This window comes from Polypterus senegalus, chromosome 13 (assembly GCF_016835505.1).
Source record: "Polypterus senegalus isolate Bchr_013 chromosome 13, ASM1683550v1, whole genome shotgun sequence".
In the NCBI taxonomy this organism is placed as follows: domain Eukaryota; kingdom Metazoa; phylum Chordata; class Cladistia; order Polypteriformes; family Polypteridae; genus Polypterus; species Polypterus senegalus.
Window position 1 is genome coordinate 121,370,714 of NC_053166.1, and position 21,462 is coordinate 121,392,175.

A 21,462-nucleotide genomic window follows, 5' to 3' on the forward strand; every position below is an offset into this window, starting at 1 on the left:
ATTTTAATAACTGAAATGCTAGATGCCCTGTACATTTCAGGCAGCGCATTTTTGTGAATAATGGGAAAAAAAAACACAGGAAACAATAAACCATTCAATAGTTCTCCTCTAAACCTGCTCTTGAAGTGCCAGGACAGAGCTATAACTAATAAATTATTGCACACTTCCATAATGTAGGGGAGGGGATCCCAAGTGACAGTGGTTTTTACTAAGAGTAAAGAAGTTGAAACAGTTAAATCTGACAGCAAGACATGTAAACCTTATCAGGGGAGAACTACAATAAAGATTTACATTTTCATTACAGGAAACCAGGACCCACACATTAAAAACATTATGTGCAATTCATGTACACTAATGGCTCTGTATAGGTTTACTTTTGCTAATCATTTTTTAACTTTCCATTAGTTACTTTTGTTTACTCCACCCATGCCCTACAAATAAAGTCCTTGGTAACTTAAAGCATTATAACATGAAAATGCATTTACACACCAGACTGTTAAGGAGAAAGTGAAGACACTTCAATAACAGTTAAACAAAACTGTACCAGAACTGACTGGTAACAGTTTACAATTTTTAAGTTGACAAAGAAAAAAGCATGTGCATGTACTTGTATTTCTTATAAGAGATTTTTTTTTTTTTCAAAAGCAAAAACTTACTTAGATTTTGAAGGTTTTCCTTTTGTTACTTTTCCCAAATAAAAGCTTAAATAATGATTTAAAGAAAAAAAAAAACTTTATACAGAGTCAAATAAAATGAGTGAGATTAGGAGGCAAAAACTAAAACACACATTTACCAAGGGTTATAATAAGTCCCTGTAATAGTGAGAAATATAGTATCAGAGGATATAACGTCTAAGATTTTTAATAGGTAATAAAAAGATGACAGGTGATATGGTCAAAAGCAGTGTTTAAAAGATAAAATATTTTACAGAAAATTAGTGTAGTCAAGCCAGCTGAGGACTGATGTGTTCATTGTACTTGGTGTGTCAAAACGCTGGAGGCAGTATTTTGAACTTGTTATTTTGTGCACCTTAATCTTAAAAGTTTTCTTAAGTTAATACCTAAATGTTTTCATCATTCACTGTAATAATATTTACATATTTTTCTGCTCACAGCTAAACCTAAGTTTTTGTCAAAATGGAAACTGTTTATATATAATTAAACTCAGGCTTCCATATTGAGAGCTGAGGCAAAATATACATATTGGTCTGCGTTTTCTTTTATCAAAATAGAAAAGTAAAGAAACATTCTTGCAAAAACTGATTACTGACCTCATCCACCAAGCACAACCATTGGGAATTACAAACTGCCATTGCAATCTACTAAAATGTATTACTCTTGCTGTGATATTTCTTGGTTAGAAGGAAAGTGAAAGGTTGGTAGGACAAGGAAAGGGCAATGGATCCTTAGCCATGACTTTCTGTTCTAGCTCCATGTCACCAGTGATGTGAATCATTAATTAATTTACAGCACAAAAATAATAAAGTGGCAAGTTGATTACTTAAGGGCTGATGCTTCAGTCTTAGCCTATAAGCAACACGATATTTGCTACAATGTTTGTTCACTAGTTAATGGTTACTCTATCTTGGTGATTTCTTTAATAAATAACTTGTGATCTTTGGTTGGCTTGTCATCCCGGCCAATACCCCCATGCCGCCAGATGGAGCCCTCCCTGCAGAATGGAGGTGCCCCGAAGACCAGCAGGGAGTCATGGACTATGTAGTTTTTATACAAGACCCTGCTGGATACCACAGGGGCAGCAAGAAGGAGCTGCAGGGAGGACCAAAGACTTGTTTGTGCCCTATAACCCGGAAGTTCGTCAAAGGAAGAGCGACGGGCTTCCGGGGTGAAGAAAAGAACTTTTACCTGACCTGGAAGTGATACAGGATCACATGGACTGGGATTGGGAACACTTCCGGGTCAGGGAATATAAAAGGACTATGAGAGCTCCCAGACGGCGAGCTGAGCTGGGTGGAAGGGTGGCAACGCGTCTGGGAGTCGGAGGATTGTTTATTATTGTTATTTGTGATTGATTTATGAGTATTGTGGAGTAGAGGGTGCTTTGTGCACTGTGGCATTTGAATAAAGTCACTTATTGGACTTTTACCTGGTGTCTGGAGTCGTGGACAGGGGTTCAAGGGAGCGATAGCGCCCCCTATCTGTCACAAACTCTAAGTGAGGTCTGTCAATATTACTACTTTTTGCTCTCACAAGAAAAATTTGCAAAGCACATGCTGCTCAGCTTGCAGTTACACTTACTCTTTATATGTTATCAACAATGCAAAGAGACCTCATATTTAAGTGTCAGGCAAAAAAATACATTTCAGATATTCAACATGTTTTCATTTTTGGGCAAAAGCATTTTTACTTTTTTTTTTGTTTAAATGTTTGAAAAAGGAAAACCGCTGCTTGGAGTCATACTGTCTTTTCACTGTGCCATTGGATATACAAACATGTGGAAAACAAAATACTTCCCAAACTGTTAATACAAGGAAGTTTTGTCTGTTCTAGTTTTGCTTTAGATAATTTTTTTTGTAAATGGTAAAAATGTGACACAGCAATAAGGACATCCATTATGTTTGTGAAATATTATGAAAAACACATCTTGAAAGTTAACATCTTTGAGAAGGGCCAATGAAGTTTAACAAAGAATGAACAATTTATCTGCATTATACAGGTATAAGGAGATCATGGATTCACATCCTAGGTACTCCCTGTGTGGTAGCACTTTGAGCAATGTGAAAAGAGCTATATTAATGTAATGAGTTATTAATATATTTATTTTATATATACATATATATATTTGACAGTAAAACTATTCAACCATTCTATGATCTGCTTCTTGTAACTGAAAGTGGGCACCGTGGCGGATGTTTGCCGACTTGCAGACCAACCACAAGCGTTACCTGGTAGGTAACCACCCACACAATCTGATTGTGATTCAGACTACGAATGCCATGAATGTAATTACCCCGATCTACATGCTGTCAAATAGACAGAGGCTTCACCTTTGACGCCGACGTCCGAGGTTCGATTCCCCAAGTGGGGGTGCAGTGAGTGTGTACGCCTGATGAGCCCAGATTTAGGGCGAAACACGTGTTGCATACTCTTTGCATTATTTGACAGTAAAACTTGCAGGTAGGTAACCACCCACACAATAAGATTGTGATTCAGACTATGAATGCCATGAAGAAAAAAAAAATATATATATATATATATATATATATATATATATATATATATATATATATATATAGTTGGAGATACACAGAGGGAGAAAATGGTGTCAGGTGTCATCATCAGAGTTAAATGAATCTAAGGTAATATATAGCAAGTGAGGGGTGGGAGCAGAGGTTGTGGGGGTGGATTAATAAGGTGGGGTCTGGAAGGTTTTAATCATAAAGTCTTCGCTTATTATTTGGATGTTATTTTTAAGCCTGCATGTGCTGGGTTCAAGTACAAGTGTCTGTTAATGGCATTTTCATTAGAGAGCAATGATTCAGCCAGCTCTTTGTCACTGTTGAGTATTGACCGTGAACTTAGCATATGCAATTATTGTATATTACACTATACAGTACTACAATTATTATATTACACTGAAAGTTCAACAAGCCTTTCTAGCTGTCACTGGAGTAGTGCTGTAGAGATAAACAAAAAAAGAGGCCTGAACAGAAATGCCATCTGTAGAAGGGTCAGCAGAAAGAGGCATATTTTGTCCAAAAAGAACAAATCTGTCCTTATGAAAATTGTTAGAGACGACCAGGACTAGTCTAATGAGTTCTGGAAATCTTTTCTCTGTGCATATAAGAGCAAAATTCATCTATTTCCGCACAAAAGTTGCCCTAATTTTGATACAGATTCAACACATCATACCAACAATAAAACCTTATCCACTACTGTAAAGCATATTGATGGAAGCATCCCTAAATAACAGTTTTTTTTTTTTTAACTCTAGTCCTGGGCAACTTGACATATTTGAAGGAATACTGGCATACCTTTTCTTGTGCAGAAAGGCATCAATAATTCTTTTATGCTAATCCTGAACACAGGCACACCAGAAGTTAGAATGTTGAACTTTCTAATTTACTCTATGTTTACCTATGACACTGTGGCAAAATAAGGCTCCTATTCCACCCATGAAATAGCTGAAGACACAATAATAGTATGCCTATTCACCAACAATAATAGAACACCTTACAGTGATGAAATTACCTTCTAACATTGTGATGCCAAGACAACACCTCCCTCAATATCAGCAAACCAAGCAGCTGGCCAATAGACTCCGGGAAGTAGGACACAAAACATATTCTCCTCTAAATCTGGGGGTTGGGAGGGTGGGTTAATAATGTTGAGGTTGTTAAAAACTTTAAATTTCTTGTATTGATCATCACAGATGACTAATATATCTCTACTATGGACAAACCAATATATCTACTATGGATAAGAAGAAACACCAAAGTCCTCATTAGAAATTTGAGGAAACTTCAGACATCCATTGATGCTAATCAACATCTGTAGGTTAACAATGGGATCTATAGTTATCGGCAGCATAACATCCTGGTATAGCATTCGCGCAACTCAGGATCTCAAAACGCAAAGAAGAATGAAAAATTCAGTACATACACGATTTCAGACAAACACTAGCCCTTGTTCAGGAAATATGTAATACACACTGCTTTTGAAAGGTAATCTGTGTTACATAAGATCTTGACCAACCTGCACAATCACTTTCCTACTGTCTCTCTTCTCTCAGAGTGGTGGACCACCTCCAGATTAACAAGAAGATTAATAGGCCACTTTTATCCATAGGCTATAACACTATAATGCATATATAACACACACACACAAACATAATAAAAACAAATTATATATATATATATATATGTATAATGCATATATAACACACACACAGGACTGTGGTAACTACAGGGGGATAACACTGCTCTCGGTACAGGGTAAGGAGTCTAAGAAGTGCACCATGGACCGCATCCTAGCACAGAGGGTTCTCATCGAGCACAAATGCGAATATCGGCAGAGTTTCTTTGTAGCCTTTGTCAAATTTCATACAGCATTTGAATCAGTTGATTAAACTACACTGTGAGACATCCTGAGACTTTTCGGGTTTCCCCCCAAAGTTGCTCGATGTCATGGCTGGCCTGTACAGTTGTACTGTGAGTGCTTGCATGGACTGGGATGCTGGGCAGAGTGGTGGGATCCAGCGGCTGTGGGGCATCAGTTGGTGAAGCAAGATTCACCGAACTTGACTTTTCCATCAATGCTGTGATCTTCATGGAGTCAATGGAGGCTCTGATTGGGGCTCTCAAGAGGGCTGAATTCAAAGACACCCCGAAAATCAAAGTGAAAGAATGATGCGGCAGGCTAGTTCATTTTGCCGAAATTTCATTGCAGCAACTCAAAATCATACTCAGTAGTTTGTATGGCCCCCACGTGTTTGTATGCATGCCTGACAACGTTGGGGCACGTACTTAATGAGACAACGGATGGTGTCCTGGGGAATCTCCTCCCAGATCTGGACCAGGGCATCACTGAGTTCATGGACAGTCTGAGGTGCAACCTGGCGGTGTCGGATGGACAGAAACATAATGTCCAGGAGGTGTTCTATTGGATTTAGGTCAGGTAAGCATGGGGTCCAGTCAATGGTATCAATTCCTTCATGCACCAGGAACTGCCTGCATACTCTCAACACATGAGGCTGGGCATTGTCGTGCACCAGGAGGAACCCAAGACCCACTGCACTAACACTGGGTCTGACAATGGGTCCAAGGATTTCATCCTGATACCTAATGGCAGTCAAGGTGTTGTTGTCCAGCCTGTAGAGGTCTGTGCGTCCCTTCATGGATATGCCTCCCCAGACCATCACTGATCCACCACCAAACCTGACCATGCTGAATGATGTTACAGGAAGCATAACATTCTCCAAGGCTTCTCCAGACTACTTCATGTCTGTCACATGTGCTCAGGGTGAACCTGCTCTCATCTGTGAAAAACACAGGGAGCCAGCAGTGGACCTGCCAATTCTGGTATTCCATGGCAAATGCCATTCGAGCTCCATGGTTCCGGGCAGTGAGCACAGGGCCAACTCTAGGACATCGGGCCCTGGGGCCACCCTAATGAAGTCTGTTTCTGATTGTCTGGTCAGAGACACACACCAGTGGCCTGCTGGAGGTTATTTTGTAGGGCTCTGGCAGCGCTCATCCTGTTCCCCATTGCCGATAGGAGCAGATATTGGTCCTGCTGATGGGTTAAGGACCTTCTACGGCCCTGCCCAGCTCTCCTAGAGTAACTGCCTGTCTCCTAGAATCTTCTCCATGCCCTTGGGACTGGGTTCGGAAACACAACAAACCTTCTGGCAATGGCACTTATTAAAATCCTGGAGAAGTTGGACTACTTGTGCAACTTCAGTAGGGTCCAGGTAGCGCCTCATGCTACCAGCAGTGACACTGACCATAGCCAAATGCAAAACTAGTGAAAAAACAATCTGACCATAGCCAAATGCAAAACTAGTGAAAAAACAATCAGAAAAAATGAGGAGGGAAAAAATGTCAGTGGCCTCCACCTGTTAAGCCATTCCTGTTTCAAGGGTCATTTCATTGTTGCCCCTCTAGTGCACCTGTTGTTAAATTCATTAACACCAAAGAAGCTGAAACTCATTAACAATCCCCTCTGCTATTTAAGTGACCAGATCAATATCCCAGAAGTTTCACTGACTTGATGCTATATTCTGATTAAAAAGTGTTCCTTTAATTTTATTGAGTAGTGTATGTGTGTATATATAACAGTATATATACTACATATACACATAAACATAACAAATATTATATGTGTATAATGCATATATAACACACAAATTATATATATATATATATATATATATACACACACACACACACACAGGTGCTGGTCATAAAATTAGAATATGATGACAAAGTTGATTATTTCAGTAATTCCATTCAAAAAGTGAAACTTGTATATTAGATTCATTCATTACACACAGACTGGTGTATTTCAAATGTTTATTTCTTTTAATTTTGATGATTCTAACTGACAATTAATGAAAGTCCCAAATTCAGTATCTCGGAAAATTAGAATATCAATTAAGATCAGTGCAAAAAAAAAAAGGATTTTTAGAAATGTTGGCCAACTGAGACTTATTCTGATAAACTGGAAGAACCCAAACTCTCCTATTTTAAAGTCAGTGGGAAACCAATGTGTTATACTATTTGAAATCGGAAAAAATACAGTTAGAGGATCCATACAGACTTTTTTCAAAACATGGCAGGATCTAATCAGTAATATTTTAAAATAAGCTCATAAAGCACATGGAATTTATTAATTTAGGTATGTTTACAAGCCTTAAATTTCACGCTGTTTGCCTTGCTCGCGCTCTCTCTCAGGGGTGGGGATCGATTTTTCCTTAACTCAATTTTTTCTTTTTGTAAAAACTTTATTGATTTGCATGGATTGCAATAAAATTAATAAAAATATATTTAAAAAAAAAATGTTGCCCAACTGAAAGGTATGAGCATGTACAGAACTCAATATTTAGTTGGGGCTCCTTTGGCCTGGATTACTTCAGCAATGTGGCGTGGCATGGAGTCGATCAGTCTGTGGCATGTTATGAGAGCCCATGTTGCTCTGATAGTGGCCTTCAGCTCTTCTGAATTGTTGGGTCTGGCGTATTGCCTCTTCACAATACCCCATAGTCAGGTGAGTTTGCTGGCCAATCAAGAACAGGGATACCATGGTCCATAAACCAGGTACTGGTAGCTTTGGCACTTTGTGCAGGTGCCAGGTCCTGTTGGAAAATGAAATCTGCATTTTCATAAAGTTCATCAGCAGCAGGAAGCATGAAGTGCTCTAAAACTTCCTGGTAGACGGCTGTGTTGACCTTGGGCCTCAGAAAACACAATGGACCAAAACCACCAGATGACATGGCACCCCAAACCATCACTGACTATGGAAACTTTACACTGGGCCTCAATCAACATGGAATCTGTGCCTCTCCTCTCTTCCTCCAGACTCTGGGGTCTTGATTTCCAAAGGAAGTGCAAAATTTACTTTCATCAGAGAGCATAACTTTGGACCACTCAGCAGCAGTCCACTCCTTTTTGTCTTTAGCCCAGGCGAGACGCTTCTGATGCTGTCTCTTGTTCAAGAGTGGCTTGACCACAAGGAATGCGACAGCTGAAACCCATGTCTTGCATATGTCTGTGTGTGGTGGTTCTTGAAGCACTGACTCCAGCTGCAGTCCACTCTTTGTGAATCTCCCCCACAGTTTTGAATGGGTTTTGTTTCACAATCCTCTCCAGGCTGCGGTTATCCCTATTGCTTGTACACTTTTTTCTACCACATCTTGTCCTTCCCTTTGCCTCTCTATTAATGTGCTTTGACACAGAGCTCTGTGAACAGCCAGCCTCTTTAGCAATGACCTTTTGTGTCTTGCCCTCCTTGTGCAAGGTGTCAATGGTCGTCTTTTGGACAACTGTCAATTCAGAAGTCTTCCCCATGATTGTGTAGCCTACAGAACTAGACTGAGAGACCATTTAAAGGCTTCTGCAGGTGTTTTGAGTTAATTAGCTGATTAGAGTGTGGCACTAGGTGTCTTCAATATTGAACCTTTTCACAATATTCTAATTTTCAGAGATAATGAATTTGGGTCTTTCATTAGTTGTCAGTTATAATCATCAAAATTAAAAGAAATAAACATTTGAAATACATCAGTCTGAGTGTAATGAATGAATCTAATATACAAGTTTCACTTTTTGAATGGAATTACTGAAATAGATCAACTTTGTCATGATATTCTAATTTTATGACCAGCACCTGTGTATATATATATATATATATATATATATATATATATATATATATATATATATATATATATATATATAACGCTGGCCCGGACATCATAGTTTCACCACACACCGTTTATTTACAATATTTACAGTTTTCAATTACGTGCACACACACACCCCAGTGCCTCCAGCACCGATTCCCCAATGTCCAGGCCACACTCTTCCAGTCTTTGTGCCTTTCTCCTGGCCGCCTCCCGCCCCTCGCTCTAGCTCCGTCTTCCTTCCTCCCAACTCTCGCCACGACTGCTGGGAGGCGGCCCCTTTTATGGGAACCTGGATGGGCTCCAGCTGCTTCCCGGCACTCCTCCGCAGACACGCCCTTGTGTGGCGGAAGTGCCGGGCGCACCCGGAAGCCGTCCAGGTGTCCCCTGTCGTCTTCCCCCCAGCACTTCCTGGTGTGGCGGAAGAGCTGGGCTCCAGGGCTGTTCAGGCAGCGGGGCGCCGCCTGGCAGTGGCCACGGGCCCCTACAGGGCTGGGCTTCCATGCCCCTTACCCGAGGCCACCAACATAACCAGGGCGGACACCCCCTCGTGGTCTGGTGGAGGTACAAGCCCTCCTCCGGTCCTCCTCCTATATATACTGCTCAAAAGAATTAAAGGAACACTTTTTAATCAGAGTATAGCATAAAGTCAATGAAACTTATGGGATATTAATCTGGTTAGTTAAGTAGCAGAGGGGGTTGTTAATCAGTTTCAGCTGCTGTGGTGTTAATGAAATTAACAACAGATGCACTAGAGGGGCAACAATGAGATGACCCCCAAAACAGGAATGGTTTAACAGGTGGAGGCAATTGACATTTTTCCCTCCTCATCTTTTCTGACTGTTTCTTCACTACTTTTGCATTTGGCTACAGTCAGTGTCACTACTGATACCTGGACCCTACAGAGGTTGCACAGGTAGTCCAACTTCTCCAGGATGGCACATCAATACGTGTCATTGCCAGAAGGTTTGCTGTGTCTCCCTGCACAGTCTCAAGGGCATGGAGGAGATTCTAGGAGACAAGCAGTTACTCTAGGAGAGCTGGAGAGGGCCATAGAAGGTCCATAACCCATCAGCAGGACCAGTATCTGCTCCTTAGGGCAAGGAGGAATAGGATGAGCACTGCCAGAGCCCTACAAAATGACCTCCAGCAGGCCACTGGTGTGAATGTCTCTGACCAAACAACCAGAAAGACTTCATGAGGGTGACCCAAGGCCCCATGTCCTCTAATGGGCCCTGAGCTCACTGCCCAGCAGCATGCAGCTCGATTGGCATTCGCCATAGAATACCAGAATTGGCAGATGCACCACTGGTGTCCTGTGCTTTTTACAGATGAGAGCAGGTTCACCCTGAGCACGTGACAGAAGTGAAAGGGTCTGGAGAAGCCATGGAGAACATTATGCTGCCTGTAACATCATTCAGCATGAGCAGTTTGGTGGTGGGTTAATGATTGTCTGGGGAGGCATATCCATGGAGGGTCACACAGACCGCTACAGGCTTGACAAAGGCACCTTGGCTGCCATTAGGTATCAGGATGAAATCCTTGGACCCATTGTCAGACCCTATGCTGGTACAGTGGCTCCTGGTGCACGACAATTCCTGGCCTCATGTGGTAAGAGTATGCAGGCAGTTCCTGGAGGATGAAGGAATTGATACCATTGACTGGCCACCACACTTTCCTGACCTAAATCCAATAGAACACCTCTGGGACATGTTTTGGTCCATCCAATGCCACCAGGTTGCACCTCAGACTGTCCAGGAGCTCAGTGATGCCCTGGTCCAGATCTGGGAGGAGATCCCCCACAACACCATCTGTCATCTCATTAGAAGCATGCACCGATGTTGTCAGGCATGTATACAAGAACACAGGGGCCATACAAAGTGCTGCATACAATTTTGAGTTGCTGCAATTAAATTTTGGCAAAATGGACTAGCCTGCCACATAATTTTTTCACTCTGATTTTCGGGGCGTCTTTGAATTCAGGGCTCTGTAGGTTGATCATTTTCATTTCCATCAAACGATGTGGCATCCTTTCATTCCTAACACATTACCCAGTCTATATCAGTATAGATATCCAGGAGGATTTCTTTTCCCATTGAGATCTGATGTGTTTTCAAAGTGTTCCTTTAATTTTTTGAGTAGTTTATATATATATATATATATATATACATACACACTCACCTAAAGGATTATTAGGAACAACTGTTCAATCTCTCATTAATGCAATTATCTAATCAACCAATCACATGGCAGTTGCTTCAATGCATTTAGGGGTATGGTCCTGGTCAAGACAATCTCCTGAACTTCAAACTAAATGTCAGAATGGGAAAGAAAGGTGATTTAAGCAATTTTGAGCGTGGCATGGTTGTTGGTGCTAGACAGGTCGGTCTGAGTATTTCACAATCTGCTCAGTTACTGGGATTTTCACGCACAACCATTTCTAGGGTTTACAAAGAATGGTGTGAAAAGGGAAAAAAATCCAGTATGCGGTAGTCCTGTGGGCAAAAATGCCTTGTTGATGCTAGAGGTCAGAGGAGAATGGGCCGACTGATTCAAGCTGATAGAAGAGCAACTTTGACTGAAATAACCACTGCTACAACCGAGGTATGCAGCAAAGCATTTGTGAAGCCACAACATGCACAACCTTGAGGCGGATGGGCCACAACAGCAGAAGACCCCACCGGGTACCAGTCATCTCCACTACAAATAGGAAAAAGAGGCTACAATTTGTACGAGCTCAGACTGGAAAAATGTTGCCTGGTCTGATGAGTCTCGATTTCTGTTAAGACATTCAAATGGTAGAGTCAGAATTTGGCGTAAACAGAATGAGAACATGGATCCATCATGTCTTGTTACCACTGTGCAGGCTGGTGGTGGTGGTGTAATGGTGTGGGGGATGTTTTCTTGGCACACTTTAGGTCCCTTAGTGCCAATTGGGGATTGTTTAAATGCCACGGGCTACCTGAGAATTGTTTCTGACCATGTCCATCCCTTCATGACCACCATGTACCCATCCTCTGATGGCTACTTCCAGCAGGATAATGCACCATGTCACAAAGCTCGAATCATTTCAAATTGGTTTCTTGAACATGACAATGAGTTCACTGTACTAAAATGGCCCCCACAGTCACCAGATCTCAACCCAATAGAGCATCTTTGGGATGTGGTGGAACGGGAGCTCTGTGCCCTGGATGTGCATCCCAGAAATCTCCATCAACTGCAAGATGCTATCCTATCAATATGGGCCAATATTTCTAAAGAATGCTTTCAGCACCTTGTTGAATCAATGCCACTTAGAATTAAGGCAGTTCTGAAGGTGAAAGGGGGTCAAACACCGTATTAGTATGGTGTTCCTAATAATCCTTTAGGTGAGTGTATAATTTGTGTGTTATATATGCATTATACACATATAATATTTGTACATTGTCACACACGCGCGCATGGGAGGCAGCTAAAGGGCTCGAGTGAAGGCAGTTCTGAGCCATGCCGGGATGTGGCAGAGCGCACTAACTCTCTTTCTCACTTCCCTGTAGACCTAACCCGGGAGGTTCCACCTGTCTCTCTGGACGTCACTTCTGGGACCGAGCCAATGGAGACAGACCTTGCCAGCTCCAGCCCCCCTGATGTCACATCCGGGACTAAACCAATGAACGATGAACACGTGCCCGACCCTTATGACCTCACTTCCTGTCTCCCCCTTTAAAAGCCTTCCCTTTTCCCTTCTGTGTCAGTCTTGTTTTGGACTCTGTTGTAAGCACTTCAGTGCTGGTATTTAAAGAAAAACGATTGCAGCCAGGATACCAAATTACATGGGTGGCTGCCCCAAACCTTTTCTGTTCTGTGTCTCGTTTTGTGACAGTGGCGTAGCCGGCAGGATGGAGAAGTCCCAGAAGAGAAGGGGACAGGACCTGCAAAACACCCAGGTGGGAGCGTACCGGGGCCGAGTATTCAGGCGGGAGGGTGCCCGTGGTTGGCGAGACCGGTGCGGGCTCCGCTCCCAGCACGCAGAACTAGGCCATCTAGAGGCCAGGGAGTGTGCGGGTGGGGCTCACCGAATTGGGCTGCCCTGGAGGGGGGAGACAAGAGGGACTCAGTATGCTCTCTTGGGGGAGAGTGCCTGCCCCCCAGTGAAACCACAGCCCCTTTACCACCTTGGGGTGCCCCAGACTGGCAGGTGAGTAAAATAACAAGTGGAGGTTGGACCCTGAGAGGCCGACCAGTAAACAAGCCTGGTCCTTATGGGCAAAAGTATGGCAGTGGCTACGGCCCTTGGAAAACAAGCCCTACCAGGTCATTGAGCAGGTAGCGTGCTATCTGCTCCTGAAAGCACTTCCCCAGGGCTTCACCCAGCCGGTCTGGGGCGTGCAGTTCTGAACATGTCAGGGCTCATAGAGCTTCTGGAAACACAGAGGGCGGCCTCACACTCTGGGAGAGCAGAACCGTCCTTCTGCCAAACTCAGCCGGGGTATGTCCCAAGACCTAGCCCCTCCCTGTATAACCCGGAGCTTGCATCGGCGTCCGCGCGCCTGGCACGCAAAACCGCTTGGAGGCGAGGAGGAATGCAGGTGGAGGGGAGGAGGGCTTGGTGTGCTCTGACAAACCCGTTGGCGGTCCCGCATACAGGCGTGGTGATCGTTAACGGTTTAAAACTTCGCTCTGCTCGATTCCGCAGCAACATTTCCATTGTTGCCCGCCGCTTTGTGCTACCGCGACAATGGCTAAAATTCAAGACCAGTATAACCTGTGTCCACGGGAAACCCGCTGGTACAGCACCGCCGCTGTGTCATTAGCTACGGAGGATCAGTCCAGAAAGTAACCGTGGCAATCCTTCCTGATCCTCCACACCCGGTGATACTAGGGCGGGACTGGTCTGACATTAAAAGCGTGAGACACATACCACTCCCGGGTTAAGTTGGGCCTCGTTATGGACGGAGATGAACCGTCTCAAGCTGCCTCCACGCCGTGTAATCAGCCGGCAGAGAGGTGAAGCAGCCGTCCTGGCTGGCGTGGCAACTCCCGGCCGTCGCAGGCTGACACGCCATCCACCAACGCCCGGCGGAGCGGGAGGAAACCACGCCCATTGAGGTCGGCGCTGACCCTCTCTCCGTGTTGCGGTTTCAATTTAAAAGACGCCGGCTTCTTTCAAAGGGAGCAATGGAATGACGACTCCCTGAAGTTTGTAAAAAATGCAGTGGTCCTTGTCAATGGCCAACGCACTAGTCAGTCGATGCCACAGGGCCCCTACTTTGTGTTAGATAATGACCTCCTTTACCGTGTAGCAATGCATGACGGGCAGGAGACGAGGCTGCTGCTAGTGCCGCGTACCTTCCGGCGGCAGGTCTGCGAGCTAGCACACGCCCACCTCCTAGGTGGCCACCTGGGCACCGAAAAAACTCTGGAGCGGATCAAGCTCCGGTTTTACTGGCCAGGAATTAATGAGGAGGTTCGCCGCTTTGGCGCTTCCTGCCCGGAGTGTCAACTGCGACAGATTCCTAGGAGGGACCGTGCTCCTCTTGTTCCTATTCCCTTGATTGACGTTCCCTTCCACAGAATCGGGGTCGACCTGGTGGGACCTCTAGAGCCCTCAGCCCGAGGACACAAGTACATTTTAGTCCTCGTGGATTATGCTACACGATACCCCGAAGCTGTTCCGTTGCGCTCAGCTACCTCTAAAGCCATCGCACGGGAATTACTAGGGGTATTCGCGTGCTTGGGGATCCCCAAAGAAGTCTTGACAGACCAGGGGACCCCCTTCACCTCGGAGACGTTCAAGGAGACTACCAGATTACTGAAAATAAAGCATTTAAAACCTCGTGTATCATCCTCAAACCGACGGATTAGTAGAGAGGTTTAATCAAACTCTCAAGCAAATGCTACGTAAGGTGGTCAGCGAGGATGGAAGGAACTGGGATCAGCTCCTCCCCTCGTCCTTTTGCCTATCGGAAGTCCCACAAGCCTCCACGGGTTCTCCCCCTTTGAACTACTGTATGGGCGACAACCTCGGGGCATATTGGATATTTTGAAAGAAGGCTGGGAAGAAGAGGCTCTTCCCACCACTAACATACTGGAGTATATCGCAGTTCTGCGATAGATTTGGAAAGATTCGCCTGTCCTTAAAAGTCACATGGAGGAGGCTCAAGCAGCACAGGTTCGCTACTACAACCGCTGCACGTCTCTTGGGAGTTCCACCCGGAGATCGGGTCATGGTCCTAGTGCCTACCTCCCACTCTAAGTTGCTTGCCCACTGGCAGGGCCCCTCTGAAGTTAAGGAGAGGAAGGGACTGGTCGACTAATGGGTGAGTCAACCCAATCGCAGGCCAAAGGAGCGGGTATATCATGTGAACCTGCTGAAACCGTGGAAGGACAGGGACCCCGATCCCTCCTCCGCCAGCCCGCTCACTCTTCGCCACACACACGACCTTAACTTTGGCGCAGACTTGAGACCCAGGCAGCGGCAGGAGCTGGAAACAGTTATCCGGACCGTTCGAGAGGTAGTCAGTGAACACCCGGAAGGACCTCTCTGATTGAGCACAACATTGTGACAGAGCCGGGGTTGTTGTCCGAGAACGCCTGCGTCTTCCCGAGGCAAAAAGGCTGAAGTGGAGCTTGAGATCAAGCGCATGCTGGAACTAGGTGTAATTGAGGAGAGTTATAGTCCCTGGTCCAGCCCCATTGTGCTCGTCGGTAAGCCTGACGGAGTTGGAGGTTCTGCAATGACTTCCGTCGGCTTAACCAAGTCTCCCAATTTGATGCCTATCCAATGCCACGCGTGGGCGACCTCCTCGAGAGGCTTGGACAGGCTCAATACCTGACCACACTTGACATGACAAAGGGTACTGGCAGGTTCCTTTAACGGACTCGCGAAGGAAAAACGCGTTTAGTACCCCTAGCGGACACTGGCAGTATCGTGTCCTTCCATTTGGGTTACGGGGCTCCAGCAACCTTTCAGCGTCTGGTGGACAAAGTGCTTCGCCTCATAACTCATACAGTGCTGCCTACCTAGATGGCGTGGTCATCTATTCCAGCACATGGAAGGAACACCTACAGCATGTCCAAGCGGTATTACGGACACTTGGTGAGGCGGGCTCGGATTAATCCCAAGAAATGTTTCTTTGGATTAAGCGAGGCCAAATATTTAGGCTACCTGGTGGGTCGGGTACCGTAAGGCCACAGTGCTCCAAAATTGATGCCATTCTGAAATGGCCACGTCCACGAACCAAGCGGCAGGACCAAACCTTTCGGGTTAGCGGGTACTACCGCCGGTTTGTACCCGGTTTTGGAGAAAGCGGCCTTGACTGATTTAACAAAGAAGAGGGCCCGAACATTGTGGTATGGACTGCAAAACAGACACTGCATTTGGTGACTTGAAGAAGGCCCTTACGTCCGCACCTATTTTGATGGCACCTAACTTTTCTTTGCCTTTCATCCTCCAGACGGACGCTTCGGACACAGGCCTGGGAGCCGTGCTGAGCCAAAGTGTCGATGGTGTCGAACACCCCGTCATGTTCCTGAGCCGGAAACTGTTGGACCGGGAGACCAGGTATGCGGCGGTGGAGAGGGAGGCTCTGGCGATTAAATGGGCGATCACTCAGCTGAGGTACTACCTGTTGGGCCGTGAGTTCACCCTTGTCACGGACCATGCACCTCTACAGTGGATGGCCCTGCACAAGGAGGCGAATCCGCGGGTCACCCGGTGGTTTCTTGACCTGCAGCCGTACAAGTTTTCGCCGCTCATCGTCCGGGTGCTCTCCATGCCAACGCCGATGCTCTCTCGGGTTTACGACCTCTCGGTTAGGTCGCCCGACCCACGGGTCTGGGCTGAGGGGGGGGCCTTGTCACACACGCGCGCATGGGAGGCAGCTAAAGGGCTCGAGTGAAGGCAGTTCTGAGCCATGCCGGGATGTGGCAGAGCGCACTAACTCTCTTTCTCACTTCCCTGTAGACCTAACCCGGGAGGTTCCACCTGTCTCTCTGGACGTCACTTCTGGGACCGAGCCAATGGAGACAGACCTTGCCAGCTCCGGCCCCCCTGATGTCACATCCGGGACTAAACCAATGAACAATGAACACGTGCCGACCCTTATGACCTCACTTCCTGTCTCCCCCTTTAAAAGCCTTCCCTTTTCCCTTCTGTGTCAGTCTTGTTTTGGACTCTGTTGTAAGCACTTCAGTGCTGTATTTCTATAAGAAAAAACGATTTTGCAGCCAGGATACCATAATATACGGGTGGCTGCCCCAACTCTTTATCTGTTCATGTCTCGTTCTTGTGACAACATATACATACATACATACATACATACATATACACACACCCTCATATATACATACAAATACATACAAACATATGTATTTCACTTAACAAATTATTAGGAACACTGTACTAAGACTGGTTGGATCCTCATTTTGCTCTGAAAACAGCCTCAATTCTTTGTGGCATGAATTCCACAAGATGTTAGAAACATTCCTTTGAGAATGTGGTCTGTGTTGACATGATTGCATCACACAATTTCTACATACTTTTTAACTGCACATTCATGCTGTAAATATTCCGTTGTACCACATCCCAAAGGTATCCTATTAGAATCTGATTCAGTGACTAGGAAGGCCACTAAAGAACACTAAACTAATTGTCATGTTCATGGAAAAAAGTTTGAGATGACTTTTGCTTTGAAACATAGTGCATTAGCAAGTGGGAATTAGGAATTAGATGATGGGTAAATTATGACCCTAAGATGATGCACATGATCAGAAACAATACTCTAATATTAGTCAGTGGCATTCAAGCCATGATTGACTGATATTAACTGACCCAAATTGTGTCAACAAAACATTCCTCACACCATTATATAATAACCATCATCTCTCTGGATAGATGAAACAAGGCAGGCGGGGTACATGAATTCATGCTCTTGGTGCCCAATTCTGATCCTATCATCTTTGTGTCTTAGCAGAAACCGAGATTCATCAGACCAGGTTGCATTTTTCCAGTCTTCAAAACTATGAAGTTTTGGTATGACTATGCCCACTACAGCCTCAGCTTTCTGTTCTTTGCTGACAGTAGAGGAACCCATAAATATATGAGACTTAAATCCAATTGAACATTTATGGAAGGAACTAAAAATAGTGGTTCACAAGAGGCGTGGCATCCACCCTTGCCCCCACCCTGGAATCTTAAAGATTTGAATACAATTACTTTAGAAGTATCGGTCAAAATTACACCAGAGCACTGCATATGATTGGTTTCTTCATACAAAAAGTGTCTTGAAACTGTCATTGCAAACAAAGGCTTCTCCACTAAGTACTAAATTAGTGTGTTCAATACTTTTTCTCTGTGTCATTCCACTTTATTATACATACCTTTATGTATGGCCTTTAATGTTGTGAATTATTTATGTTTTTGGATTTCTTGAGTTAATACCAATGTCTGGTAAGAATTTCAAGTGAATACCCTCTTTGGAAATATATGTCCTGAAAAAAATGCTAACGCATTCAATACTTATTTCCTCCACTGTATACCTATATATATCTCTAAGCATACACATAACATATACACACCCATATAACCAGTATACTATATACAGTATATACACAAATTCATGCAGTTTCATGCAAAATATTGTACACCCCTGGCCAAATTACATATTGTGTTGAAATTTGAAGGACAAACCCAGATCTATTTATTCCTGCAAGTGATTTTGGTAAAAAATGTAAATATATTTACTTATGCACAACATCTATTGGAAATGCTTATTATTTAAACAAATCAGAACAGTAAAGTTTTCTAGAAAAAAAACAATATAATAAGGGAGTGAAAATGAGACACTATTTAAAAAGCCAGAGTAATTGCTTCCATGAACACTTTTATTTCCTTCCCTTTTCTGTACCACCCTCTGCATTCTTCTGCTCTCCAAATATAGCAAAATTAATAGGAAAAGGACAAGAATAGCATCACACAACAAAAACTTCCGGAAGACCAATAAAGTTCTTCATCACCAATGAAAAGTCCTCAGACTTGCAGGCTACTAATATCCAGCAAAAAAAAAAAAAACAAGGAAACAAACATCGTAAAGGACGCTGCAAAGAAAGAACACGCCCACCAAATGTCATTCTTCCAAAGGCCAAGCAGACATCCCACATTCTCTTTATTTGAAAAAAGCACCAGTTTCAAAAATACCTTTTGTCATGTTTCCTCATGTTAAACTTGATTTGACGCTGTTAAATATCTATGAGTGTATCAGGAAAAAGTGTGTTAAAAAATTGCACGCTCATTTTTATATGCCAGAAAGCAATTTAATTTGTGCAAAATTGAACTTGCCTTTTGCTAACAATGAACAGTTCAGTATTATACATTAAATAGAAATAGGAAAGAGAGTACAATTAAATTTCACATTCCTCATTATGGTTACTCCAATTCCAACATTATTAGTCATAAGCACACTACAGCAGTCAAAGCCATGCTGGCTATGCAAAATGGCAGAAAACAGATATATATGTATTAGATAAGCACTGCTAATTATCCAGTAGTCAAACTATGCATTTCCCTTTAACATGCATAATGAATTTCCATATGACAATGTAGCCAGTTACCACAAGACTGTTGGGAAGTACTGGTAAAAGAAGAATGCATTAAATAAGAACATTACTCTTCAATGTCCCAGAAAGGCAGGTTTGTTTACCTGTACAGAAATTAATTTCAGCACATCATAGTCTTCACTGACTAGGTTGTACTTCCTTGGTCTCCGAACACCAACTTGAGATTAACAAGTTTTAAGACCTAGCTAGTAGTGTATCACTTGGATTCACTTTCCATGACCAGGTTCCATCCCTATACAGTATATACTCCACAGAATTAACTTAAAGTGAGGTAGGAGGGCAGGAACCTGTTTCATGTTTTTTTCAAGCTGAAAGAAAATCCTTTAAAGGCATCTACATTCATCTTTCCTATCAGCTTTGATGAAGGCTCAATAGCCAGAGGAATACTTTGGCAGAATTCTAGTCAATCTGTTGCTACTGGAATTATTTCCTGTTTCACACTCATGCTTGAATTGTGTTTAATGAGTAAACAGGATAAAAACAATCATTGTGTATTTTTACTTCACTAGTATCCCTGAGCAGAAGAGAAGTGCTTGTACCTTTTTTGATTTTTACCATCAATATCATGTTTGTAAAATACTGCCTTCAGTGCATTTTGAACCAGTGAGAAGTGGCAGAGAGACCCTGCTTAATGCACCCACTCATTAATTTAATGTTTGTGATAAGTGGCTATTTTTGATTCTGCGGATTCTTGATAGTTCTTGTACATCACAATGTCAATTTACATCTGTACTCTATTTTCCCTATAAGCATTTGTCTAACTGAAGGGAACACATTTCATCATCACTGAAGTAATTTTGTTAGCTGCAGAAAGATGACTAGACAGTGGAAGGAGGATACAGAAATATGGCAAAAGTTAAAATTCTATTGTTTAAGTTGCAAAGAATTCTACTGAATAACAATAACAATGCAGCCCATTCTTTACCCCAGCCACTATTTTTTATTTCTTTTTTTTTTGAGTGCTTTTGTTGTTTTTTCAAATAAAATTGAATATGTACCTCTAGTTCTTTGATTTTCTCATCTGCACCTTTCTGCTTCTCTACAAGTTGACTATGGATTACCTTTTTAGGTTGTAGAATAAACCTGAAAACAAAAAAACAACAGAAGACAGTTATCACACTATACAACTGCATTAAGGTATAGAATCAGAGCAATACCCAAATGGTGTAAGCAGGGTCAAGAAAAACCAGGAATTCTAATAAAAACATCATCAACATGAACTCTTTGGAGACCATAATACACAAAATACCCTAACATGATACACATCTTTGGTAAGGCTCTGTGTTTTTTCTGAAATGGAACTTCTAAGGGGTGAGACTGATATACATCTGTGCATGTGTGTTCATATTAACGTATCCATTAATGTTAAATTTAGGAACTTTCAAATGGCTACATAAATGTCTAAGCCACATTTTCAACAGCCTCATTCCTTCCCTAAATGTTTATAATATATCCCACGCCCCTAACATTGTCCTATTGAGCCCTGTCTACCTATAAATACTAAAGGTCTTTTTAACCACCTAGATTATATTATATCTGCTGCAGCATTCATAATGACATTTTCTAATTCTGTTTTGCTGCTACTGGTCCTTTATGTTCTCCCATATTTACATATTTTTAGTGTCTCAATAAACAGACACTCAGCCTAGACACTATCATCATATTTGTTTCTGTTTTACCCTTTTACTGAGCCATGGCCAATTCATTAAAAGAAGTCTGTGATCGGTTCAACTGGAAACAAGAACTTGCTTTTTCAGTATGAGACTTGCTACTTTCTATGCATGTGGACTAATGTTGGACAAGTACTACTGATGTCAACTTTTAAACCTCAGAGGCAGTACTGGAACAGTAGCACAATCAAGTAGCATATAAAATAAACTGACTATGCAGAACAATTTAAAGCATAAATTTTATGCCAGCAAGATAATCAATAACACAGCTTTAAAAAATGACCTAATTCATCAAGATTTATATAGGCTGCCAGGAAGCATGATAGTAGTTAACAGTCCT

The 21,462-nt window shown here is 43.1% G+C and overlaps 1 protein-coding gene across 2 annotated transcripts in view; it reads right to left on the reverse strand.

Annotated features, from left to right (window-relative positions):
- Positions 1-21,462, reverse strand: part of pfdn1 (prefoldin subunit 1) — a 95,694-nt gene that overhangs the window by 28,267 nt on the left and 45,965 nt on the right. The window contains exons 3-4 of one of the 2 annotated variants that reach the window (XM_039774932.1): positions 20,451-20,535; positions 19,034-19,082 (exon numbers count right to left, since the gene is read on the reverse strand). In XM_039774932.1, the coding sequence (XP_039630866.1) occupies positions 19,050-19,082; positions 20,451-20,535 (118 nt within the window). In that variant the 3' untranslated portion in view covers positions 19,034-19,049. The remainder of the gene's footprint in view (positions 1-19,033; positions 19,083-20,450; positions 20,536-21,462) is intronic. The other variant, XM_039774931.1, reaches the window with a different exon arrangement.